Source organism: Ictalurus furcatus, chromosome 12 (assembly GCF_023375685.1).
Source record: "Ictalurus furcatus strain D&B chromosome 12, Billie_1.0, whole genome shotgun sequence".
NCBI classification, from domain to species: Eukaryota; Metazoa; Chordata; class Actinopteri; order Siluriformes; family Ictaluridae; genus Ictalurus; species Ictalurus furcatus.
The window spans coordinates 13,998,810-14,026,763 of record NC_071266.1 but is presented as its reverse complement, the minus strand read 5'-3'; the positions used below and the strand labels follow the sequence as shown (position 1 = coordinate 14,026,763).

General features: G+C 40.2%; 1 protein-coding gene across 3 annotated transcripts; it reads left to right on the top strand.

Moving 5' to 3' along the window:
• The first annotated feature begins 164 nt into the window (after positions 1-164).
• Positions 165-27,596, top strand: eno2 (enolase 2). 3 transcript variants are annotated; one of them, XM_053638342.1, is made up of 13 exons: positions 235-274; positions 685-995; positions 6,360-6,445; positions 6,572-6,667; positions 6,771-6,829; positions 8,997-9,066; positions 9,799-9,932; positions 10,149-10,371; positions 10,492-10,689; positions 11,145-11,346; positions 12,799-12,907; positions 22,572-22,630; positions 27,512-27,596. In XM_053638342.1, exons 3-13 carry the CDS (start codon positions 6,361-6,363, stop codon positions 27,579-27,581), a joined length of 1,305 nt encoding a protein of 434 aa, XP_053494317.1. In that variant the 5' UTR covers positions 235-274; positions 685-995; position 6,360; the 3' UTR covers positions 27,582-27,596. The 3 variants fall into 3 exon arrangements, with proteins under 3 accessions (XP_053494316.1, XP_053494317.1, XP_053494318.1); XM_053638341.1 differs by having other exon boundaries at positions 165-995; XM_053638343.1 differs by lacking the exons at positions 235-274; positions 685-995 and adding an exon at positions 2,077-2,141.
• Positions 27,597-27,954: the final 358 nt, after the last annotated feature.

The following is a 27,954-nucleotide window of genomic DNA, read 5'->3' as shown; positions in this document are numbered from 1 at the left end:
ACGACGTCCCTGCTGTATAACAATTCTCACATGTTCTCATAGACTATGTTTACATGGACAGCAGTAATCTAATTATTGACCTTATTCTGAATAAGACAATATTGTGATTAAGGTGTTTGCATGAGTCACTTTTAGAATACTCCTTTCATGTTCCCGTTTTACATGTTATAGAACATAGAACAATTAACAACACACGTCATTACGTCACTGCGTCACACCGTCCGACGTTCCCACCAGAATTTCACGTATTAACATACAGATGGTCTTCGTTATGGTACCGTATACAGTTTTGGGTGTTTTTATTTTTATTTTTTTATGAACGCTTCAATTGCAGTTAATTATTTGTCATGCTGTACGTGCAAATAAACGACTGCTTGAAGCCTTGGGCTGCGTCCCAAACCGCATTCTTACCTGCTATATAGTAGCTGAGATACATGTATTTCGCCTACTATATAGTAGGAAAGTACGCGGTTTCGGACTTAGCCGTGCTCTCTTGTTTGCCGTAAAACGATTGAGCACTGCTGTGTGTATACATGTCCTTTCACAAAATGTGGTGAAAACTCCCACACGACGTTAATAGTGTGATTAAGGTGTTTACATGTCTTTTAACACACGATGATAATGCAACTAAAATAGGAGTACTCCATCCATCCATCCATCTTCTACCACTTACTCCTTCTTCAGGGTCGCCAGGGAACCTGGAGCCTAGGCGGGGTACACCCTGGACAGGGTGCCAGTCCATCACAGGGCACAATCACATACACACTCACACACCCATTCATACACTACAGACACTTTAGACACACCAATCCACGTCTTTGGACTGGGAGAGGAAACCCCTCACAGCATGGGGAGACCATGTAAACTCCGGCAGGAATCAAACCCCGGACCCTGAAGGCGTGAGGCGAACATGCTAACCACTAAGCCACCGTGCACCCCATAGGAGTACTCCACATGTCTTAATTCGACTTGGGTTTCCTACGAGTATGACTAAGGTAATAAAAAAATTGCTGTTTACATGGTAGTTTCTTAATCAGAGTATTGTCTTAATCGGGTTAATATTGGATTATTGTTGTCCATGTAAACGTACTGATATAGTAAGGTATAAATGGTGTGATGCTTTAATATCAGTTTAGTTTGTGATGATGCAATATTAATGCAAATACACTATTTAAATATGCAGTTATGTGGGAAGCACAGGTGTGTAAAAAATGTAACGCTAGAGCTCTTCATGGCTGTGTATCATGTTTTGTTAGACTATAACGGTGCACCAGTTATCCATGTTTGACTGGTCTTTCTTCATGAAAAGGTCAAAACCATCAGTATCGCAAAATGAAAAAAGAGGATGAGAAAAAATAAAGAGAAATATAGGCTAAAGGTATGCGACTAGTCTACGGAAGTTAAAGACCTGTTTTGCCACCTATTGGCGCCTATTAGCGCTCCATCATGACGAGCACACCTTCACAAATGACCTGCTGTCCTAGCAAGGATTCCCCATGTGTTAAAATACATTTAAGCAGCTGAATATTAGCATAATAAAGATTGATTAAAAAATGCTATTAGAAAGAAGGTGATCAGAAATTAATTTTTTAGTGTATATTGAAGATAGTGTTGTTACTATGGCAACCAGTGTATACCTGCCAAACAACTGCAGTCTGAACAGAAAAAAAAAGTATAAAATTTATTGTACATGAATAATTTCAATATGCAGTACATGTTTTCATTCTCTGCTGCATAATGTTAATAATGTTATTTCTAAAATAAAAAAAAGTGTTTCCCCACATTCTATGGTGTTAGAAGGTGCGGATGGCGGCCCTGCCTCCATCTATTTTAATTGCTAATCCCCAGGTTATAATGCAGTATCCTGTCTTCATCTCCCCCTCTTCTTCCTCCTGAATCCCTTGGTCCGTGTCTTTATTTTCCTCCTCTCCTCTGTTTTTCAGTAGCTTCCTCTGACTCATCCTTTCATCCCCTCCCTATTGTATCACACTTTGTCTCCCCTATCCTCCTCCTCTCTCTCTCTCTCTCTCTCTCTCACCCATTGGCTCATTCTCTCTCTATCCTTTTTTTTTCTCAGCCCGTCTCTTTGCTTAGGGTTTTCCGGCTTGCCTTTGGTGAGGTTACAAACGCACAGACGGCAGGTAAAGACACGACTGATTCTTTCTTCCTTTCTGCCTAGCCTCTGTCATCCTTTGCATCATTTTCTACAGTCGCTGTTGCTTGTGCAAAGTAAGGAAGTAAGCAGGCAGTTGTGTGAGTGATGCTGCACTGTGCAGGCTGATGAAATACTGGAATTGTCATGTTTGTGCCTGTGTGGTTGAGATTCTTGGGCTTTTGCATTGATTTCTTTGAAAGTGTTTGTGGATGCGCATATGGACATAAGTGAGAGGGAGGAGAGAAAGAAAAACAGGAAATAAGGAAACAGGAGTGTGTGTGTGTGTGTGTGTGTGTGTGTGTGTGTGTGAGAGAGAGAGAGAACTGGACAAGCCGTGCGTCCGTATTTTTAAGACATGCTAAGCCTCAGTATTTGCGCATATCACGGGGGTTTGTGGGAGTGGGGTGGATGGATGTTCTGTCTAATTCTGTTCTCATTTCCTGATAGTTATTACTCTCTCAGATCAAATTGTCTTATCTGTGTTTTTCGCTGCACCACCTCAACCTCTTCTTGCCTCCTATATCAGAATCCGTCAAGCGAAGTGCCGCAGCTTTGCGCACTCCCTGCCCCAAGCATTAGGGCCGTGCTGCAGCACGCACGCGCGCACACACACACACACAGAAATGTCGTGCATCATTTCCATTACGTAACTCCCGACGACTCCACTCGAAGTGGTCAGGAACTGAAATTTGCATACAAATCTTTCTGATTACAGAAGCCGTTGTACTGTCCGACGGGTTCTCTGTTAATATAACATTGCACATGCAGTGCACATGCGGTTATGTCGTCCCCTATGCAGTGCACTTAAACAGGAGGAAGGGCGCCATTTGTGGTTCAGTCACTCAGATCGCTGAAATTGAAGCACAACCCTGTTTGGTCTGAAGCAGTGGCAATGTGATGTATACCAAGATGTTATGTTCAGCCATTTTGGTTGCGGCATGTAGATCGTACATCCTCGTCATATGTATTTGGCGGTTGGATGTTATGAGAATTGGCGGAGTCAGTCATTAATGAATGCCAATGCATCACTTCTTTCGGGTGGTCTTTGTGTTTCCAAAGCTCTGGAGACGCCTGCCAAAGCTGCTTGCTGATCAGTGCTGCAGTTCCTCTCTCCTCTCTAGTCTGCGACATATGATCTGCACCACTGTGAGAAGATAACACATTTATCATACAACGACTCAATATTTCCACACTGATCTGAGATCGTAACCCTAATTTTAATGCTTGTTTAAAAACCTTCTTAGTTTTAGAATATTTAGAACCTTCTACACTTAAAATCTACAGTGCTCTCCATACATTATACACTGCCAGTCAAAAGTTTTTCAACACCTAGCGTTTCTTACCATTATTATTATCACCATTATTGCCACAGACCAAACAAAGTGATACAAAATGATGTGGAGTGCTACATCAGTGCCTGGGTGATAAAGATTTTGGCCTTTTGGCCTAGAGTTAATCTAAATTGTTCCAATAGTTGACACTATAATGTGGGGTCCAAAAGTCTGAGACCACACTCAAAACTCAAAATCTGGGATTGATTTTTTCATTTAAAATTGGAAAAACACAGAAGGTTTTAGAATTCTGAAATATTTAGAACAAGAAATATATGTAATATTCAAGATTATGCACTATTTCTAGGTCCCTATTTAAATGTAAGTAAATATGTGATATTGAGCATGTTAACTGCTTTGTAAAAAAAAAAGGGTCAGATTTCACTCATGCATGACAATTTCTTATATTGAACCGCGTGTTCAAACAACACTCAGATGGATTGATCATAAATAGTTCAGAAGGTTTTGCACAAACTTGGAGTCCGTGCCAGCTCGAGTGCACACTGCCGTTAAGGCAGAAAGGGGACGAACCAAATACTAAGAAACTCTGAAATGAATATAAATATTTCAAAGATTCTTCTTTACACTCAAGTTGTTGTCAATAATATCATTTGTAATGAAAATTGTTGTAATAAATTAGAAAAGAATGCAAAATAGAAACATTTTCACTAATGTGCTCAGATTTTTGGACCCCACTGTACATTTTCTGATGCACTTGGACGCACCGTCGGTGATGTAACTTGGGGTCATTGGGTGTTTCAGGTCGTTCAAATCTTTTCAATCTTTCATCAGACACCCTCTCCTAGGTGACCCAGCAGGGTTGATCAGACACAGACTTCTGTTCAAGTAGTGCTTGCAATCTGTGGTTTGCCACAGTCTTTGTTTTTTTTCATAATAAAAATAGCAAATGAGTAACACATTTGAACATCTGTTTAGAATTTTCCGATATTAAGTGATACCTTCTGGAAGCCCCATCCTTCCCCAATCTCACACTAGTAATTTTTTTGTAGTTCTTGTAGTGCTTGAAAGATGCACTGATGCAGCACTCTCACTTTCTGTCAAGGTAAATGGAAAATGTTTTGAGTTCACCAAAATCTTTTGATTGAAAATAGTCATACACAGCCCTGTTTGACCAAGGCCGAAGTGGGCTTTATGGGGAAAAGCTTGAATACATCTGCTCTACACCTTCAACCGGCATGCACTGAGCATGCCAACCCTGTCTGTGGCATTCTAGACCCAAGTCTGTATAATTTTCCCTTTTCTGCTTGTTGGTGTCCTCCATCCTTTCTTCCCATAGGACAATCAGCTCTAGCATGACCACCTCAATGTTTCAGACACCAGAATGGTTGTCTATGGTTGGTCATAGCAAAATCTTCTGGTAACTTGACTTGTTTTCCCAGGTCCACTATCCAGTCTTTTGCTATTACTAGCATACCAGCTGCCGACTCTCACTGAGTACTAGCTTTTTCCTTTGGTCTGATGAAGTCAGTGGTCTGTCTAGCTGGATGGAGGTGTTTGCTAAGGTTATAGGAGATGCTGGAGATGATTTCAGCTACCACCTGGCTGTGATGCTGGTGGTAGCTCCCCTCTCCCAGGTCACTCAGGTAGCAGCTGAATATGTAGTCCAACATCCCCAGCAGATGGGGTTGGATGGGCTTAGTAAGAAATTAAAGCGCTGGATATTAACCAACCAGAGCTGTGATCCTCTTGTCCAACACATGCTCCACATCTCTTTCATGCCTGCTGCTGCCACATCCCTGTTATCCTGCAGCCTAGTCGACTGTGGAAACTGAGACGTTGTGGCAGGATGCCATGCTGGTAAATCCATGCTTTGAACTTCCCTAGTAGACTCCAGCTCCTGGATAGAACATTGGACAGGTGCAGTGTATCTAGCGGAGCAGTTATAAGTCTTCTCCAGGCTCTTAACTGGTTTCTCAGAGCTGGGAATTGAAGTTTCTCCTACACAGAAGTAGAACTTGTCAACCAGCTCTCCTCCCTTCATTGCCAGAGACCTTGAATTGGCAGGCTTGAAGCACATTTGTGCCCACACACTACACATTTGTTTCCTGTCATGGATGTAGTTGTTACAGTCAAGTAATCCATGAAGGATGTAATGGGGGTTGTTGAATGCCAGTCTTGGTAATTGGTCCTCTACACTCTGCACTCTCAACACTTCTGCTGATTTGACTAGCATGGGCATAGCCAGGGTGAAAAGAGCACTGAAATGGTGCATCCAGTGATAATCCCATTCTCTGACCAGTGGCCTTTGGAATTCTCCACCTTTGGGATCCAGACACCCTCTATGCATCTCTAATGTTCAGCGACCTTTCCTCTCCTCCAGATAGCTCTTTTGCCCCTTGGTCCTGGTGCAGAGCCAGAATGTGTCCTGGACCTCCTTCCAGCTGGGCACCCTGCTGTGGAATAGTCAACTGTCAGTCCTGGCAGATGAATTAAGGTGCTGCAGTTGCCCAAGACATGCTCTCTCTCTCTGGGTCACTGTAGGAGTTATGGAGATTGTGGTCTATTGCCTCTTTAAAGCTGGCTAGTCTTCCACTGCCCTTTTGTCCAATCAGTTGGCTGGTAAGCTTGAATGGATTTGAAATTAACGCAACCCGCTTCTTTTACAGAGTTTTTTAATCTAACATAAACATTTCTTGATTAACCAAGGAATAGGTATATTATTAAATCTTTAGACAAATGTTTAGCAATTACTTTATTTTATATTACTTTATTTTACTCTATAAAATAAAGTAATTGCTAAACATTTGTCTAAAGATTTAATAATATACCTATTCCTTGGTTAATCAAGAAATGTTTATGTTAGATTAAAAAAACTCTGCCTGTCTTTGTGTTGGTCTAATCTGTTTCTATAGGATGTCCATTGTAAGTATCATTGCCAGGGAGATCCTGGACTCTCGAGGAAACCCCACAGTTGAGGTGGACCTGAGGACTGAAAAAGGTGATTGTTAGTATTTCTTAATACAGTAATAAAATTTTTCAACATATTGGTGCTGTGGCATAATAACTCTCATCCATTTGATCTCTATCTCTCGTGCTCTCTGTATCTTCCTCTTTCTCACTAAAGGATTGTTCAGGGCTGCTGTTCCTAGTGGAGCGTCTACTGGCATATATGAAGCGCTAGAACTCAGAGATGGAGACAAGAGTCGGTTCAAGGGCAAAGGTGAGTTCAAGAAAAAGACCAGGTATTTTGGCTAAAATACTTGCAAGTACATTTCATTTATTATATTTTTTATTTCCATCATGTGTTCTTGATATTTTCTTAGGTGTACTCAAAGCTCTTGGCCACATCAATGACACTCTTGGACCTGCTCTAATTGAATCTGTAAGTGCACATCCATTGTGGATCAGACAATTATATTAACTTGAAAAACAATTATAAAGAACCTATAGAGAGCAGTGTGTGTTCTGTGTCTGTGTGTGTTGCAGTTGGAGGAACCACATGAGAGTTTTAAAGCTGTGTGTGTTAAGTGGTCTGGAATAGAGAGGCATACATTGTAGAACAGAAGATAACAGTTACAATTAAAGATTAATTTTTATTTTGAAAAATGTTTCTAAATTGAAAATCATTTTCACTGACATATTCTGAGCCAGGCTTTTAAGTGTACTTTTAAAGAGTATACTTAATATGAAAAGTACACACATTTATTGTTAACACTTTATGCCTAACCTATGTTAATTTAAATTATAATTAAGCTTATAATTTATTATGTTTCAATAAATCTTAAACAACATTCAAATTTAGTTGCACTCACATAAATCTAAGAATGTAAATGTAATTTGTAGACACAATTGATATTACTCTTGAAGTACATTTATAAATATATTACTTGGTGTACAGATCACACATCACATATACTTCAGTGTTACTTACAGTATACTGCATCTAAAGTCCACTTAAGTACATTTTAAGTTATATTTTTAAAAAATGCATTTAAGTGTACCTTTATAAACATTTACAGTATGCAATTATATAGAAAAACCTAAGCCCAGCCTTCAGCTCAGTAGTCCAGTACCTAATCCACCAAGCTCCACTTCCCTAAGCGAAACTGTATGTTGATTGGGAACTGAACCCAGTACTGTAAACTATAACAGTGTATGTTGCAATTAAGTTAACTTAAACATTGCTAAGGCACATATGCTTTTAAATATACAGTACTGTGCAATAGTCTTTGGCACATGCAGAGATGCTGTACAGCAAAGGTGCCTTCAAACATAATGTTATTTTTGTTATTAATTAAATGTTTCTACATAAAAAAATACTATAAAGAGCAGTAAACAGAAATAAATCAAACAAAGTCAATATTTGGTGTGACAGTCATTTGCTTAAAAAAAATTATTATTAGTCTCAGGTACAATTAGTGCAGTTTTCTAAGGAAATGAGCTCTATGTTTTACTGAGCATCTTGCAGAACCAGCCACAGTTCTTCTGGAACCTTTGACTTTCGCACTTGCTTCTTATTTTTGCAGCAATACCCAGCAGCCTTCATTGTGTTTTATTTCTGAAAAGTGTCTCTTACATAATATGCTGCTTTCTTTACTGACATATAAAAAACTGTTATTTTTGTTCCAAATGTTATTGCTGGATAACTAACATGTGGAAATCTAACATGTTTTTTGTACTGACTCGATAATGTAGAAGTCATAAAATAAAAAATCTATAACAAAGTTTGTACAAAAAAAATAGGGTGCCTAAGACAGTACTGTACTTTTGGGCTCATTGCTACACATAATACCTGATATTAAAGTTATATTGCAACTACTGTTATGGTACCATAGATGGAAGCAAGCGCAGGTGAGATTGACTCCGAAATGCAAGGATCAGGCAGAAGGCGTAGTCACAAGGCAGGCAGTGGTCAGACGATCAGGTGAACAGATAGTATGAGGCTTAGGCAGAGAATCCTTGTCAAAAAACAAAGCGCAATATCCAAATACCAGTTAAACTAACACGAATACTAAGGCTTGGTTAACGACAGAGACGAGGCTGCTGAGCGCTTACTTCGTGAGCTAGTACTCCTCTAATCATTATCTAAATACTGTGTGTGTGATTGGGTGCAGGTGTCCATGATCAGAACTCGGGAAAACGTGAGTGTGTATGGGAAGTGTAGTCCTCGTCGGCCATGTTTGTAGTTTGCGTTGCACTCTGGGAATTGTAGTCGCTGGTTCACTGCGACGTGACAACTATAATGCACTGATGTACATTTTGATGATATTTATTTATATTTTGTGTATCTCCAGAAAGTACATGAAAAATAAACTGTACTTTTAATATTCTTTACATACTATAAGTGCATAAACAGTATATTTTATGTAAGTATGCTTCTTTTTCACAAGGGAGATCATCAAGCTACAAAATATTGTCCAAAATGAAGACAATACAGATACAAAATGTAGTTTTGCCACAAGTTCATTATGCACTAACCACTGATATTTATGTATTATATAAGACATTAAATTTAATCAGGAATATTACTTTTATGGTGTGATCTGCAGGGGCTCAGTGTGGTGGAACAGGAGAAACTGGACAACATGATGATTGAGATGGATGGCACAGAGAATAAATGTGAGCCATTGCACTCACCTCATGAACATTATAAGAGAAGACAAGACAATACCTCTAAGTGCACAGTAACATCAAATCCAACCATATAAAAATGTGTGGAATTGTTAATATGATTATGTTTTTAGTGCGGTCATGTCTATTCAGAATTTTGGAGGGAGTTTCTAGTGTCAGTGTTTGTAACAGTGTTTGTTACAGACACAGAAAATTGTTCAGGACAGTTTTCCTTAACATGTTTTTTGTCTTATTAACTTAAAAAAAAGAGAGGTTGGCAAGGGAATGACTGCTGCTATAATGTATGTAATAACAGGCACTAACCTGTTTAGTGGATACATACAGGTGTTAAGGTCAGGTGACCACATACTTTTTGCCATATTGTGCATGACTTGCCATTCTCTAATAAATAATATTTTGTCATTGTTGGCATATTGCTGTTGTATAAGAGGAATAAAATACTTTGGGATGTGCTGTTATTGCAAGTATCCAATTATAGGGTGGTAATAGACCTCTACTTCATGTTGGGTTGTTTATTTGATGATTGTCCTGTAACTGCACCCTTCTTGGTTTTATTCCTTACATGGCAAACATTAACACTCTATTCAAGTCTATTCAAGAGACTCAAATGTATATGTCTGTATCATTTACATTTACATTATTTGAAGTAATAAGAGTGAAGTCAGTTGTATTCATTATCTGTGTAATGATAATAAGAGCAATAGTTCAATCTCTCCACAGCTCAATTTGGTGCCAATGCCATTCTGGGGGTGTCCCTGGCTATTTGCAAAGCTGGAGCAGCAGAAAAAGAAATTCCCCTGTATCGCCATATTGCCGACCTGGCTGGAAACACAGAACTAGTGCTGCCAGTTCCTGTAAGATATTTAAAATTTACCTCATTATTCAATTAACTCAGTTATTTATTTAATTTATTCATGTATATTGTATACGAGTACCTAACTGTTTTCAAGGACTAGTTGTGAACAAAGTTGAACACATAGCACATTGTTACACTTGAGTCCTAAGCCCTTTTCCCCACCTCTACTACTTCTTTTTATTTTATTAGTCTTTGTCTGTGTGCCTGGTTGCAGGCCTTTAATGTGATAAATGGTGGATCCCATGCTGGAAATAAGCTGGCCATGCAGGAATTCATGGTGCTTCCTGTTGGGGCAGAGTCATTTCGTGATGCTCTGCGTGTTGGGGCTGAGCTCTATCAGACTCTGAGAGGCGTGATCAAGGAGAAGTATGGACAGGATGCCACTAATGTGGGTGATGAAGGCGGTTTTGCCCCAAATATCCTAGAGAACAGTGAAGGTGTGTTATGTAGTTTTTTTTTTTTAGTCTATATTTTATTTCAACATTGAATAAGCAAAGATATAAGAAACACTGCATTAGTTTTACCTGAATTTCTCTCACTTCCTTTGTCCTTCTCAGCTCTTGAATTGATTAAGACTGCCATAGACAAGGCAGGTTTCACAGACAAGGTTGTGATTGGGATGGATGTAGCAGCTTCTGAATTCTACCGTGATGGGAAGTATGACCTTGACTTCAAATCGCCTCCAGATCCTGAAAGAAACATCACTAGTGAGAAGCTCCTAGAGATCTACCAGAGTTTTGTCAATGACTTTCCAGGTACTGAATAATTAGCAAATGGAGTTTGTTTTGATTTATATTTCATCACTTCTTTGCTAGATAATAACTAGACTATCAATTTAAATGAAATCAAGATATCTCTGTTAATTTTATTTTTTATTTATATACAGGTTAGCACTTGCCATCATCTTCAAAAGCACATTATTTAGTAGGTTTAATCATTTTAAAAATTATTGCATATCTTTTTTTTAATGTTGATACTTTTTTGTTTTCTAATGAATTAAAGAAACCAAATTTTCATACTCCAGGTTAATAAAATATTCAATACTCCAGTTTGCTCCAACTGGAATTGGAATAGTCCAAATTGATAATCAGAGTTGGAAAAAACAGTTAATACTTTGCAGTTAGGATCATGTTATCCACTCCTCATTAACTTTCATTTATTTTATTTTTGGTAATATTCCTTTAGCATTACCATTCTTTTCAACCTACAGTGGTATCTATTGAGGACCCCTTTGATCAGGACGACTGGGCAGCATGGACTCGGATGACTGGTTCTGTGGGGATCCAGATAGTGGGTGACGACTTAACAGTAACAAACCCAAAGAGGATAGAGAAAGCAGCAGAAGAACGTGCTTGCAACTGCCTGCTTCTGAAGGTCAACCAAATCGGCACAGTCACAGAGGCCATCCATGCGTAAGTCACAGTTGTCATCATATGGCTTCACAACATAGGCCAGACATTCAGCTTGCTTCAGTGTGGAGATTTTACCTTTGGCACTTTGTAGAAATTTCTCAATATGGTTTGGTGTTGAGTCAGTTTTCTGTGTTCCCTTCACTAAATGTCTTCAGTTAGGTCGGTTACTGGCATTCAGACCGGATAAGAAATTTTTTCACTGTCTGTACATGCCCTGACTGACTGATCCCCACTGTTAAAATGAAGCTTTGTGGGAGTCCCTCAAAACATTTTTACACTGTGTGGTGGTATATGCACTTAAAATATGGACCAACAATTAGTGCTAACCTCTATAAATTTTCTGTGTCACAGTTCAAAGTGGTGCAACTGTCTAAGCTCTCACCCGCCTGGATTTCTTTGGCATGTCATTCATTCATTCATCTTCAGTAACCGTTTTATTTTACACTCATTTCATACAGTCCCCTCCAAAAGTATTGGAACAGCAAGGCAAATTCTATTCCGTTTTCACTACACATTAAAGACATTTGGGTTTGAGATCAAAAGATGAATATGAGACGATAGATTAGAATTTCAGCTTTCATTTCCTGATATTTACATCTATATGTGTTAAACAACTTAGAAAGTGGCATTTGTTTGAACCCTCCTATTTTTTCAAGTGAACATGTGACTGATAGGTGTTTCTTGCAGCCCTGTGTGACCTGTTAAATTGAATGTTTAAATAATTAATAACTCTGAATGTCTACTCTTGGTTTGAGCCCTAGATTTTGCCTGTGAAGACTGCATTTGTTGTTAAAAAGGATAAACCAACATGAAGATCAGAGAGCTGTCTATGGGAGAAAAGCAAGCCATTTTGAAGCTGAGAAAAGAGGGAAAATCAATTTAACTCAAGATGGTGGCAGCAGAATGAATTCAGAAGTTTACAGGAACAATCTGTTTTCCAATTTATAGAGAAATACACCCAATCTAATTGGAAGGAACTTTATCATGCAGCAAGACAATGACCTAAAACACACTGCCAACTCAACAAAATACTTTATCAGGGGGAAAAGTGAAAGGTTTTAGACTGGCCAAGTCAATCACCAGACCTTAACCCAGTTGAGCAGAATTTCACCTCCTGAAGAGGAGACTGAAGGGAGAAACCCCCCGAAACAAACAACAACTGAAAGAAGCTGCGCTACAAGCCTGGAAAAGCATCACAAAATAAAAATTTGACAGTTTGGTGATGTCAGTGAGTCACCTACTTGTTTTAAGTTAACACATCTAGATGTAAATGCCAGGAAATGAAAGCTGATCTATCGTCTCATTCATCTTTTGATCTCAAACCCAAATGTCTTCAATGTGTAGCAAAAACTGAATAGAATTGCCCTTGTTGTTCCAATACTTTCAGAGAGGATGGTAGGTATCCCTAATACTCCAGTTCCCTCATGTTGTCTCTGTCCCTTTCTTTCTCAGGTGTAAGCTGGCCCAGGCCAATGGCTGGGGTGTGATGGTCAGCCATCGCTCTGGAGAGACAGAGGACACATTCATTGCAGATCTGGTAGTTGGACTCTGCACTGGACAGGTGGTGCTATTTCTAGACAATTATGACTTTTTAAATGTCAATTTTCTTCTATTTGACACCAGATAGTATAGAAGTATAGAGTACAACTGACAAACAATGGTGTAAAAACTCTATGATAAATCTGTCATAAAAATGTTTGACAATGAGGCTCCCGAATCGCGCAACAGAGAAGCATTTGCCCGACTGTGGCTGGGGGTTGTAGAATGTAATATTGGCTGTAGAGTGCAGGGATGGCTTAACTCTTTCCCCTGTCTGTCAGTGCAACACTAACCAATAATTGATGTCTGTGAACTTATGTATGTGGAAGAGGGATGATAGCACTTTCCTCTGAGTGTGTTGCCCTGTTATGTAGCACGAGCAGCAGCCTGAAAAGATGCAGTAGCTGGCTTCACATGTATTGGAGAATGCACGTATTTGTCCTCACCCTCACTGGTTTATAGCTGTCATGTGGTGGGAAGAGCTGGCTAATGGCTGGGAGTTTTAGTTTTTTTAGTTCTCCACATAATAAAGGCCCAAATATTTATATATACATTATTTATATATACAATACAAGACCTATATATTTAGGACCAAATAACTACAGTAAGGTCAGTGTGTATTACAATACAAAAACAAGTTAGATTAGATGGTTTATTATATTTCAGATTTACTCACCCTTTACCCTCAGGCAGGCCTTTCATCTTATTATACACAGATATAGAGAATAATATGTTCCAAACAGTAGAGCAGACCAAATATGAATTACAAAACTTCCACTCTGTACATACTGCTAACTTGGTCCTGTTCCTGTCAGCTTACTCTTTTTTCTGCTGTCCCAAAGAAAAAATTACAATCATTTGATTATAATGTCTTTTCATTATTGTCTTTTCATTATTGTCATAATGTCTCTGTAAAACGACATGACTGTGTCAGCTAGCCAGACAAAATTACTCAGACAAAATTATTTACTCACCCTCAAGCTGTTCCAAACTTGTATGCTGTTTTCAATGTAACACAAAAGGAGAATTTTGAAGAATGTTTACACAGCTATACAGAAAAGCAGTCCATATGACACAAAGCTCTCATATGGCCACTTGGAGTATAGTTTTTATGGTGCCTTAATAGTGCACATTTAAAGCTCATGATCACTATGTTCTGCCATGGTATGTAATAGAGCTGTAATTGAGTGGAAAAGAGTGGGGGATCCTCTTTTATGTGATGAAAAGTAAGAGTATTTGGGTTTGGAATTACATAAGGGGAAGTAAATGATAACAGAATTTTCATTTTTAGGTAAACTATCCCTTTAACTTTTTGAGCACAGACCTGACCAGGACGTACAGACTAGCATTAAAATACAATGGTTGCAGACACTTGGGGGGGTTTACTGTCCAGAAAAGATAATTAAAGGAATAAAAAAATAGTTAAAGAACCAGATTCGTAAATAATGTATTTTTATTTTAATAAATTACTTTGTCCTAACCACAACCTAAAAACACATTTGAGTCATATCCACGTTTTACCATTTAGTTTAGGTCTGAGGATGAACTCTCCCACAGTTTATTGAAAGGCTATCAGTAAAAACCACATTCATTACATTCATTCACAATATGCACACATTCATTGTCCATCTTCTGCCTAATATACTGAAAACGGCTCCGTTAATGTTTCTCTGTCTCATCACATTGACAATAACACATTACATTACATGAATCACTTAAATGTTTGCATCCCTGGATATTACTGTCGGTCTTTTAATGTTTCTGACCTAAAACAGTTGTCAAATATTAAACTTTAGCTACTTACTGTAGCTTACATTATACCTCGCAACTTCACCGTTAAAACCGAAGCGTCACGCGGCTTCCGTGAACAGTAAAGCCCCATCCTCTTTGATTTGATTGGGACCTGTCCCCCTCAATGTCTATGGTGGTTATGACCCTCATACATTGTAACATGTAAGATATGGTAAGCTAATGTGCAGATAATTACAAATCATAACTTGCAAGGAGTTTCAAAGATTTTAAAAGGACGGTGCATTCTCCTGGTAGCCAGCCTGGTGAATGGCACATGCAACTGGCTCAGTATATCTGGCACACAACTAAAGTAGGAACAGTAGCTCAAGATTGGCATGACAGTGTAATGGAAATGCATGTGCAGCTTGCCATAAAGACACACCAGATTGTTAATTCAGTTTGAAGCACCCAGTATTTGACATATGGTGTATAGGATAATCATAGTGCAAGCTGAGGCTCTGGCACACCTAGTTGAAATAATGTAGCTAAAAAGGGAGAGCCAGATGGCAGCAGTTATTACATCACCCTGAGACTGCGCCATGAACAACAGCACCAACCCCTCTGCACTTCCTATAAGAAGGAAGACTCATACCAAAAATTTTATTCCATAGATATGTGGCATTGTAAGCGAAGCTCTGCCATGTACTACAGTTTTTACAATCTTTACTACTTGATTGAAGTAGGTGCTTACATTAAAGGTGATGTATTCACTGAGATACAGTGTCTTGGATAAGTATTAATTTGAAATTTTCTACATTTTCTAGTGTCTTATATTGAGGTGATACTTTAATTGAAGCTAATAATGTGATTTCTGATGGCAACTGGTTATATCATAACTAATTTTGATGTTTCAAAGCAATGGGGGTGAATACTTATGCCATGCCAACAAATTTTATGTTTTTAGTAAATAATTTTTCAACTATATTGATTTCCCCCACTTCAATGTTAAAAGCTATTTTTTGTAGATTCATGACATACAATCTCTGGCCTCTTTGATTTGAAGATTAGGCAAAGATCAGACTGAATATTTCCCATCTTCAGTGTTCAGTTTCAGTAAGTCTGTGCCCACTGCAGCCACAGATTCCTGTTCTTGGATGGCAACCTTTTACCATGTGGCTTGATATGTTGTGCACAACAGAAGAGGTCTTATTTGAGTTATTGTAGCCTTTCTATTTAAACCAAACCAAGCCATTCTCCTCTGAGCTTTCTCATCAAGAAGGCATATCTGCTCACAGAATGCTGCTCACTGTCACGTATCAAGAAACTCTGGACTCCATTTCCCATCAGCCACTGCACTGCACTAGTTGTCACATGACCACCTGCACCTGATTCACGTTTTGGTTAATGAGCACTCCTGTGTATATATAGTCCGTGTCTGCACGGTTTGTTTGTCTTTCGTTGTCTTAGACCGCTGTGTTCCATGTTTCTTGATCTTGTTAGTTTATGTTTCAGTGTTTTGTTTCATGCCACAGTGTTTTGTCAAGTTGTCTTAGTGTCTTTGTTTCTTAGTACGTTGTTTCAATAAATGTTATTATCTGCACCTGCTTCTGGCTCAACCTCGATCTGTGACAGAACGAAAGACCTACTATCAGAAGCAGCTGATCGCCTCCACGATGGAAGCAGCAGGAGAACGGAGGAGACGCAGAACCCGGAAGTCGACGCCAACCGTCCCCGCTATAGACTCCGTCCACTTCCCACAATGGACATCTATGGAGCTTCTGGACCCATTTGACGGATTTTTCGGTGCCCCAGAGTATTTCCTGGTAGACTGTCAATACTATTTCACCAGCCTGTTAGACCCTAAGCCAGAGGAGAAGCAATGGCTCCGATTTATGTGGTCCCGGTTCTTTGGACCGGCCCGTCAATGGGTGCAGCTAAAACTGGAGAAGCACTGTAGGAACCTGGACGGTGTAGAACAGTTTGTGGGGGATTTCATGTTGCGATTCGGGAGTCCGGAGGCGAAGGAGGAGCTAGAACAACTTCTCAGGGGGGTAAGTCTGGAAGGCGAACCTGCCCTGCCGTTTACCCACTACTACAGGCAACGTCATACAGAGCTCAACCCTGAGATCCAAGCCAAGCCTCCAGTCCCTGAGATCCAAGCCAAGCTTCCAGTCAGGAAAGTCCAAGTCCCAGTCAAGTCTCAGGTCCCTGATATCCAAGTCCCAGTCAAGTCTCAAGTCCCTAAGGTCCAAGTCAAGTCTCACGTCCCTGAGCTCCAGGTCCAGCCTCCAGTGCCTGAGCTCCAGGTCCAGCCTCCAGTCCCTGAGCTCCAGGTCCAGCCTCCAGTCCCTGAGCTCCAGGTCCAGCCTCCAGTCAGGAAGGGCCAAGCCTCACGTCCCTGAGCTCACGTTCAAGCCTACTGACCCAAATGACCAAATGCCGCTCACGCCCAGCCAAGTTCCGCTCACGCCACAGTCCGCGGACACGCACAGCCAAGCTCCGCTCACGCCACAGTCCGCCGACACGCACCGCCAAGCTCCGCTCACGCCACAGTCCGCCTTGCAACACAGCCAGGAGAGTACCCTGAGCATCTGGGGCTTTCCACTGCAGGGGAGGCACACCTTGCTGCGCAATCCAGAGGTGAAGGCTGGCCCAGAAATTTTTTTGGGGGGGGCAATGAGGACAGCAGGGCTCCAGCCTGAGGCCTACGGGGAGGTCTCAGCTGTGGAGCTCTCACCTGAGGTCAACATGGCGACCTCAGAGGGACAGGCTGAGGAGGCTGTCCCGCTGCCATGCACAGCCGAGGAGGCTGTCCCGCTGCCCTGCACAGCCGAGGAGGCTGTCCCGCTGCCCTGTTCAGCTGCGGACGTCGCTCAGCCTCCCCGTTCAGCTGCGGACGTCGCTCAGCCTCCCCGTTCAGCTGCGGACGTCGCTCAGCCTCCCCGTTCAGCTGCGGACGTCGCTCAGCCTCCCCGTTCAGCTGCGGACGTCGCTCAGCCTCCCCGTTCAGCTGCGGACGTCGCTCAGCCTCCCCGTTCAGCTGCGGACGTCGCTCAGCCTCCCCGTTCAGCTGCGGACGTCGCTCAGCCTCCCCGTTCAGCTGCGGACGTCGCTCAGCCACCCCGTTCAGCTGCGGACGTCGCTCAGTCCCCCTGCTCCTTGGCAACTAGTGTTCCCCCCTTTTGCTTCGAGGAGACCCACGCTCCTCTCCCTGGCCGCACGGAGACCCACGCTCCTCTCCCCTGCCTTCCTGCTCGGCCGGGGACGTCGCCCTGCCTTCCTGCTCGGCCGGGGACGTCGCCCTGCCTTCCTGCTCGGCCGGGGACGTCGCCCTGCCTTCCTGCTCGGCCGGGGTCGTCGCCCTGCCTCCATGTTCCGCTAAAGACGTCGCTCCTCTCCCTGGCCTCGCGGAGAACCTCGCTCCTCTCCCTGGCCTCGCGGAGAACCTCGCTCCTCTCCCTGGCCTCGCGGAGAACATCGCTCCCCTCCCTGGCCTCGCGGAGAACATCGCTCCCCCCTTGAGTCTCATGGAGAACATCGCTCCCCTCTCCTGTCCCGTGGAGGATGTTGCCCCGCTTTCATGCTCTGCCGAGGACATCGCCCCACTTTCATGTTCAGCTGAGGAAATATCTCAGCCTCCCTATGCCATTGTGGAAGCTGCCCGGCCTCCTGGTTTTGCTGGGGACATTTATCCCAGGGGACCAGGACCACCAGAGGGAGGACGTATAATTTTGGGCGCTCCGGGAGTAGCGCCCTTGGGGGAGGGTTCTGTCACGTATCAAGAAACTCTGGACTCCATTTCCCATCAGCCACTGCACTGCACTAGTTGTCACATGACCACCTGCACCTGATTTACGTTTTGGTTAACGAGCACTCCTGTGTGTATATATAGTCCGTGTCTGCACGGTTTGTTTGTCTTTCGTTGTCTTAGACCGCTGTGTTCCATGTTTCTTGATCTTGTTAGGTTATGTTTCAGTGTTTTGTTTCATGCCACAGTGTTTTGTCAAGTTGTCTTAGTGTCTTTGTTTCTTAGTACGTTGTTTCAATAAATGTTATTATCTGCACCTGCTTCTGGCTCAACCTCGATCTGTGACACTCACTGGATTTTGTTTTTGTTTTTCTGTGCAAACTTTATAGCCTGTGTATAGACAAAATTTTCCTATATCCCAGGGGATCAGCAGTTTCTAATATATTCAAATCAGCCTGTCTGGCACCAACAACAGAGTCAAAGTCCATGAGCTCAAATTTCAATCTTTCTTTGATGTGAATATTAACTGAAGCGCTTGACGTGTATCAGCTTGATTTTCTGCATTGCTTTGCTGCCACATGATTGGCTGATTGGATCGTTGCATGGATGAGCAAGTGTACTGTTCTTCCTATTAAAATGGCCTATAATCCCAAGTAAGTCAATAGCAGTTCCATGTTGTAACTATACAAAACATGGAAAAGGTCAATGGAGTGAACATTTATGCAAGATACTGTACTTTGGGGCAAGATCATTTAGAACTTTTTAGCTCAGTAGCAGTGTTTTGTAATGGCGGACATTGAAGTGTTGATAAAATAGAAGTAATACTGTCAGTGTTATTTTGTTCTTGTAAATACTGTAAATGGTTGATTCTGCTATTTGTGTCTAAAGAGTATATTATACAGTGGGGTCCTAATGTCTGAGACACTGTTATTAAAGCAAAAACAGGACATACCACATACTAAGAAAATCTGAAATTCATGTAAATATTTAAAAGATTTACTTTACACTCAAGTTGTTGTCAATAACATAATCTGTAATGAAAATTGTTGTATTAAATTTGAAAAGAATGCAAATATAAGCATTTTCACTAGTGCTCTCAGACTTTTTGGACCCCAATGTATGTACATTAGATGTCTGAGGCTGATACAAAAGGAAGACTACACTAGTAATTTTGGCTATATGTGCAGCACAAGACAAACTGTAATTAACAGTGATGCTAGGGTATTTCACTCCTGCATTTGGAGCAATTGGACAGCCAACAAGATTTAACATATAATCAGGCAGTTAGTGTCAAGCAGCTTTGGGACCAAGTAAGAGGAATTTAGCAGGAGAAAGTGACTTAAGACTAATATTAGAGATGCACCGATGCTAAATTTCTCAGCCGATACCAATAACCGATTATTCAGAGTGATATTGTCGTGGAAAACAAACTTTCCAGCCTAAGTCAAAAAACTTCAGAGACAAAGGGTTAGTAGATGTAAAAAGTAAATAAACTTTATTGAAACAATAGAGACAGTCTGCAGAAAGTCTCAATTATGCAAACACACAGACCTTTTTATACCTTTCTCTACAGCGTGCTCATCGTAGAGGGGGTTTTTCCTTTCCTCATTAAAACAGACCAATCTTTTTTGCCACAATTAAATATTAATGTCTATATGTTATCTTAAATTTGTGGTGCATGCGCAGTTAGTTGTTTTTCTTGAAAAGGTTTCATGAGGACAAGGTTTCTTTTTTTTACAAAAAGGTTTCACTCAAAGTCCTGACCTTGACCAACACTCCCTTCTTAGGCCTCAATGAGCATCTGTCTGTCTCTATCTGCTGTTCTTAGCTGAAACCTACCTCCCTTCCTAAGGCCTAATCCTAACTCGTTAATTGGTATCTGGCCTCAAAGTTATTTGCTTCTGTGGAGGAAGATATAGGCTGGTACAGAAAAACAATTATTGTTCAGTAAGGCACAAAATTCATCTAACTCAATACACACTTAGAATATAACTTGATCAAACATTGTTCTGTGGATTTAGATTATGCTTCTAAATATTGATTATAGATATAGATTATGCTTAGGTAATAAATCTAAATGTTCGTCATACATATTGATTACACTTTATTAGCATATCCAAACGTTATTTACACATATTGATTACACTTCATAGATATTTTCTATAATATCGGCCGATACAGATAACTGATACCGATAGTTCTGCCTTTTATGCCTTCTTTTAAATTAATAATAATTAATTCCACAATTCTGAAGGAAATGCAAATAAAAACTTAATTCTCTCCATTTCAACAAGTTGTTTCACAGTAACTGGTCTCATAAACAGAAAACACATTACTCTAATTAACATTAACACATGAACTAAATTCTGAAGATTAAAGTAAGATTTCTTAAGTTATTGAATGTTATTACTTCATATTAACATTGACTGAATTCTAAAAAACCTCCTGATAGGCTTCACATTCACTCACCATAAACAGAAGCATTATTGCTCCATCATTGAATATCAAACTGGTAATATATAAGCCTAATATAAACCTTTTGGGGACTCGTTTCACTGCTGCAGCGTGCGGTGAGAAATTTTTAGCAGTGCAGATCTTACAGAGCTTACAAACTGCAGTTTTGTCATCATTCCACACAAGAGACATCATCTTTATGAAATTGATGTGTTTTCCTGCCCTCTTTTGATTGACAGGATACAATCGGCCCTGATCACCGGATGTTTTTAAACTATTGGCCGATAGCCGATAGCGGGATACCGATTATTGGCTGATACATTGGTGCATCTCTAATATCTATCTATCTATCTATCTATCTATCTATCTATCTATCTATATCTATATCTATATATATATATATATATATATATATATATATATATATATATATACACGTGTATATATATATATATATACACATATATATACACGTGTGTATATATATATAAACAAGCGGACAGACAGACTATATGAACAAAAGTATCACAACCATATGTGGTTCTGGTTCCTGTGATCTGCTGAAAATTTTTTAGGGTGTGCTACTTTTTTTTTGGCCAGGCAGTGTATATGAATGAATTCTAGCCTGTTATTGATTAATTCTCGGAGGCTAGAGATATGTTCTGCTACAGAGAGGCATTGTGGAGTCTGATGAAGATTTCATAGCAGTTCCTAGAGTGCCATGGTTGAATGAGCTGAGAGCTCAATGTGCTCCTAGAAAAAGTGCTGCTCATAGCTTTGATGCTTTCATGTATAGTGCATTGATGATGTCTGTACAATCCAGTCTGCAATTCATGTAGACCCCCAGGTCCCTGTAGGACTGCACCTCCTCCCCATGGATGGTTACTGGTCTTACAGGAAATCCACCACCTGTTCCTTTGTCTTACTGATGTTAAGCTGCAGTTTGTTTTATTTGCACCATGACACAAAGCTTCAGTAAGGAAAATCTCTCCCACCAATCCTTTGCACTCCAATAAATTTTTATTTTGAATGCGCCACATAGTAGAGGAGTCATCAGAGATCATCTCCAGGTGGCTGAGCTGGTGTTGTACTGAAAATCTGTTTGTAGAGCATGAAGAGTAGGGGCAGTGGTAGCTTGGTGTTTAAGATGTTGGCCTACTAATCACAATGTTGTGAGTTCAAATCTCAGCACCACCAAGCTGTCACTGCTGGGCACTTGAGCAAATGCCCTTAACCCTCAACTGCTTACTTGTATAAATGAGATAAATGGAAGTTGCTCTGGATAAGGGTGTCTGCTAAATGCCAGAAGAGTAAAAGTGATTTTACAGTGTCCTGTTGGTCAGGTACTCCATGATCCAGTTAACTCTAGGGACCTATGTTGCCCTATGTTTGTTTCCCATTACATTGAAATACTATATATTGAAGAACATGATCCTCACTTTAGTGCCAGTCTTGCCCAGGTGTGAGTGGGATCATCTAAGCTTTCATTTACACAATCCACAATCTTATTAGGTTGGTGTATTATTGGTGTATTATCAGGTTTGGGCAAAAAGTACAGCTCTGTGCCATTGGAGTACCACTAAAATCTAATGATTAGAATTGAACCCAACCTAAGTTAACCAACCTGACATACATGGTAAAGCTATATAAAACTAAGAAATTATTAAAACCATGTAAAATGATGACATTGTCTAAAATATGAACTTTGTATTAAAACAGAACAATGTACTCATTTTCTCTCTCTTCTTCTCAGATCAAGACTGGAGCTCCATGTAGATCTGAGCGTCTGGCCAAATACAATCAGTTGATGAGGTGAGAGCTCAGTGATATTCTTGCCAGGTGTGGAAAAAGTATTTTTGCTTACCTGAAGGTATAAATAGTGTTAAAATGTTACTCAGCTTAAAGTGGTAGTATCCAGGCATTTTCTCAAGTGAAAGTAAAAAGTTGCTACTTTTAAATCAGGGTGTCCGAGGGTCCTAAAAAATTCTCAAAATATCTTAAATTCCTTAATGTAAAAATAAGGCCTTAATTACAATTCAAATGTCTTAAATTCATGTTTCAAACATCTTAAAAATGCAACCGATCCGACACCGTAAAGAAGATTTAGATTTTATTTTCGCTCGTTGCTGTTTGAAATGGTAAAGCCATGTCACTGTGTTGTACTCAGAGTGTGTGCGGCTCATCAGTGTTTTAGAGCGGCTCGGTTCACAGTAAATGCAGTTCCACACCAACTACATCTCTGTCTGTGCTATGATTTTGAGTGGCTTTTAATGTGCATTTAGACACAACATGTGCCAGATTCACTTTGGTTTACATTAGCAGAATCTCAAACATTTTTTGTGGGCAGAGGTTTACAGCATTTCACCTGATTGGTAATGAGAATTGAATTTTAAAAAACTGTTGCCAACTAAAAGGAGGTCTTCCTGCGGTTTTATGCCAAAATAAAAGTCACAAGGTCTAGTGCATAAAAGTGAACTAAAAGACATATATTATAATTGTTATATTACTATTTGTACCCCAAATAAAAAATAATAATTATTATTAAGTATTATTCAGTGCACTATTAATATTACAAAATAGCAATGTTTTTTAATATATATTTTCTTATTTACAAAAATTTATGTATATTTATAACACTACTTGTTACATTACCCTGGCATTGAATTACAAAGAAAACTAGTAATCACTGCTTCGAGGGGGTTTCTAATACAGCTGCTTGACATCTTTTTGTCTTCTAACTGCTGTATTCCATCTCTATATATTTTTTCCTCTCTTGGAAAGTCATGGGAAGGAAATACTGGATTTTTTTCATTACTGGTAGTGCAAATGATAATGCAAAAAAGACATTTGCTATGGTCTCCCATATACCTCTATAGAAGTTTACCCTGCAATAGTTTACTTAAACCCAGAAATGGATGTATATGCATGAACACAATCCATTATAGCTGATGTAACATGTAGCACGATTGAAGTGACGTGCAGTGAAGTGAAGTTAAAATTTTTTGGAAATGTCTTGAATATGGTATTAAAAAGTATTACATTTGAAGTGCTGATACCTGCAGATACCCTGTAAATTGCTAGTAACTTGCGGATTTTAAATGTTTTTTTTGTTGTTTTTTTTTTAACGTGGGTTGTACTTCAGCACTGCTTCTCTGTGGGGATGAATCGGATGGTTTGAGGTATTCGTATGTGTTGCAATATATTAGTTCCAATACTTGACAATGGAGGTGGAGGTGGATATGGTTTTCTTGGAGTAGAAGTGAATTGTTACCTCTCATAGCTAGCAGAAAACAAGTGCAGTTTACCACATTCACCATAGCAAAAAAAACCCAATATAGTAAACTCAATACCTTTCTGAATCAAGCAAACAAGTGCGCTAATGTTAGCTAGCTAACTTTTGAGCCACTGAAATGTCTTACCTGCTCAGCGGAAAAAAAGCTATTTCTTTGTCAGTATCGAATCCCTTCAGATCTCTGAGTTGTCGCCTCCTCTCAAAAGCCATGCTGATATTTATTCTCGTTTTAGCACAGGCTCTGTCGCTTTCCCTTTTTGACTGCAGGCTCTCCGCATTTTGAGGCTTCTTGGTTTTGACAACAGGTGATTCCCCAGCTGTCAATGATGAGTCCTTTTAGAACTTTCCAGATTAAAAGCAGCCATGTAGATAAGAAGTTTCAATTCTCAACTCTTGTAAGGACAAGTTGCAAACACTCCACCATCCTCAGCCCCCACACATGCGATATAGTGGCCGACTCTTCTTCTTTCTCTTTATGGACGTAAGGCCATACAAAGGATGTCAAACCGATGTTTCCTGTGAAATCTGACCAGACAGCTCAAATTATATATCATTATTATAAGCTTAACCGTTGTGAATCGGGGTAAGGAGACAGATTTGAAGACTGATTTTTATGCCCTTGCTCAATAATTGATTTTTGTTCATTTTCAACCAAAAAAAGGTCAGTACTGCAGCTTTAATTAATCAGACGTAAAAGGGCCTGGACTGCTGGACATGCAATATGTTAAACTTTGCTAGTCTAACCCCTGGGGCATGACGGTTTAGTGGTTAGAACGTTTGTCTTGCACCTCCAGGGTTGGGGGTTTGAATTTCACCTCTGCCCTGTGTGCATGGAGCTTGCATGATGTCCCCATGCTTTGGGGGTTTCACCTCCCACTCCAAAGACATGCATATGGCATCTATAAATTATCTGTAGTGTGTGAGACTCATTGACATCAGCAAATGTTTAGTTTCTTCTTTTTCTATTGCTTTTCCAGGCTTTTACCACAGCCTCTTTCAGTTGTTGTTTGCTTTGGGGGGTTTTCCCTTCAGTTTCCTCTTCAGGAGGTTAAATGCTACTCAAATGGGGTAAAGTCTGGTGATTGACTTGGCCAGTATAAAACCTTCCACACAGCATGTGGTATGGCCTCTATATTTCCGCTCTCAAAGTCTTCTTCAAATGGTGGCTTGAGATACCTTCACTTCTGCCCTGTGGAGGTTGTAGGTAATGTCACTGACTGTGGTTTTTGGGTTTTTCTTCACAGCTCTCTCAATGTTTCTGTCATCAGCTGTTGTTGTTTTCCTTGACCAACCCATTCGGTGTCTGGTTGTTACAACCCAAATTCCGAAAAAGTTGGGACAGTATGGAAAATGCTAATAAAAACAATGAGGAATGATTTGTAAATGTACTTTGACTTGTATTTAAACAAAACACATATAAAGACAAGGTATTTGATGTTTTACCTAATTACCTGAATAGTTTTTTGAAGATAAACGTTTATTTTGAAATTGATGCATGCAACACATTCCAAAAAAGTTGGGACAGGGGCAATTTAGGACTAATAGCGAAGTGACAAGTTGAAATAAGAAGGTGATGTGAAACAGGTGAAGCAATCGTCTAATCATAGTATATTAACTAGTCCTTCAAGAGCAAGGATGGGTCGAAGCTTTCCAATCTGCCAACAGATTTGTCAGCAAATAATCCAACACTCTAAGAACAACATTCCCCAAAGACAAATTGCTAGGATTTTGGGCATTTCACCTTCTTCAGTGCACAATATAATTAAAAGATTCAAGGAATCCGGTCAAATCTCAGTGCGTAAAGGGTAAGGTCTGAAAACCACTTCTGAATGCGCGTGATCTCCGATCCCTCAGACGTCACTGTCTTAAAAACTGTCATGAGTCTGTAATGGATATCCTGACATGGGCTAGGGAATACTTTGGTAAACCTTTGTCAGTCAACAGCTGCTGCATCCACAGATGCAAGTTAAGGCTTTACTATGCAAAGCAGAAACCATACAACAACACTGTCCAGAAGCGCTGCTGACTTCTCTGGGCGCTTCATCTGAGATGGACAGTAGCACAGTGGAATTGTGTTTCGTGGTCCGATGAGTCAACATTTGAAATTTGTTTTTGGACAAAACAGCCGTGATGTTCAACGGCCAAAGAGGAAAAGGACTGTCCAAGCTGTTATCAGCGTCAGGTCCAAAAGCCAGCATCTGTCATGGTATAAGGGTGTGTGAGTGGGGTGAGAGGGGTGTGTAACTTGCACATCTGTGAGGGCACCATTAATGCAGAAACATATGTACACATTTTGGAGCAACATATGCTGCCATCCAGAGCAGGACAATGCCAAGTAATAGGTTACTGTCCGTAACCAAAGTTCTCTGAAGCATTGAGTGAAGAGATCCATCTATGGGAAGAGCATCCGTACCTGCCTTCTGCAGAAGCATCCAATTACACTAAGTCTGGCTATGACAGGAGCACGTGTCCAATGCCAGGTAAGGGCATTAGCTAAGTGCATAAATGACCTGTGCATGCTCCTCTTCCTCAGTGAGCAAATTTGCTTCTAGTGCGGCAATCGGGACAAGCTTGGTGGATCTCTCCACTATGTTTCAGAGAACCGGGGTTATGGACAGTAATCAGGAGTATGTAAACTTTTGAACGGGGTAATTTTTATAAAGTCAGCTATTATCTTGTCTTCTGGACTATATGTAAACATCTGTTATGTGAAATAGATTATTCAGGACAGTACGAAATAAAAAACACCATGGGATTTTTATGATCCCTCTTATTTTGTTAAGATTTAGCAGATTCTGCAAGGGGTATGCAAACTTTTCGGCACAACTGTAAATGAAAATGATACGGTTTATCTCACACTACAATGTGGTCTAACAAACATATTGGTTACTATCTTTTTCCCATATTGTGTAGCCCTGTGATACTGTCTGCTGTTGCCTTTTCCTTATGCCCTTTCCTTAATACGGTCATTAAAGTTATGCAAAAATGGTGAATCAAAGCCAGAATGTTTTGAGAGTTTTAAGAGCGTGTATTGATCATTTTCCAGTTATGAGTAGTGAACCAACAATGATAAGATAGTATTTTGGTGTTAGGCTATTCTCAGCAAAGCAGTGGCTCTGACATGGTGGTATAGGCACGCAGTGTATTGTGCAGAGTAATGCTGCTGGGGTTTTTAAGCATTGTGCACATTTATTGACCACATTATCAGAGATGCCTGTGTTATTAGTCCACCTATAGGTGTACATGTGCAAGTTGTGTTAGTCATTATCTAGCCCTTTATAACTGTTAGCAACAGTTGTAAATAAATTCAAAGAATCACAAATTGTATTTTAAGTCATACGCTCCTTTAAACTACTGCACTGTCATTTCATTTTCTCTGTCTCACATTTTCTGTTCCACAGGATTGAGGAAGAGTTGGGCGATCAAGCCAGATTTGCTGGCCACAACTTCAGAAATCCAAGTGCTCTGTGAAATGTCCTGTGGCTAAAAAGTCCACACACCAACCACCACCAGACAATATGCACTGACTAAGACAGATACAGTACAGATACAACAAAAGACCGAAAAGACATCATGCACTGTAACAGACACCCAAGATTTATTTGCACTGAACACATACTAACAATAAATCTTATTTGACAGAAGCCCATGCACTGAACCAAGGGGACATCATGCACTTAAATTGGACTGACCACAAAGAACTTAGCTACTAATATGCATGGCAGAACCAACACAGACAAGTTTACACACAAGACATGTCCGACAAAGACAGCTAAGTAGTAGGTACAGAATGTGGGACAGACATACACTGACAAAATGACTAAAGACAATGGAGAGCGATGGA

Coding starts and splice junctions, on each gene's coding strand:
- eno2 (XM_053638341.1), top strand. CDS start 6,361: ATGTCCATTGTAAGTATCATTGCCAGGGAGATCCTGGACTCTCGAGGA. Junction 10,372..10,491: donor TATCCTAGAGAACAGTGAAG/GTGTGTTATGTA, acceptor TGTCCTTCTCAG/CTCTTGAATTGATTAAGACT. Junction 12,908..22,571: donor TTGGACTCTGCACTGGACAG/GTGGTGCTATTT, acceptor TCTTCTTCTCAG/ATCAAGACTGGAGCTCCATG.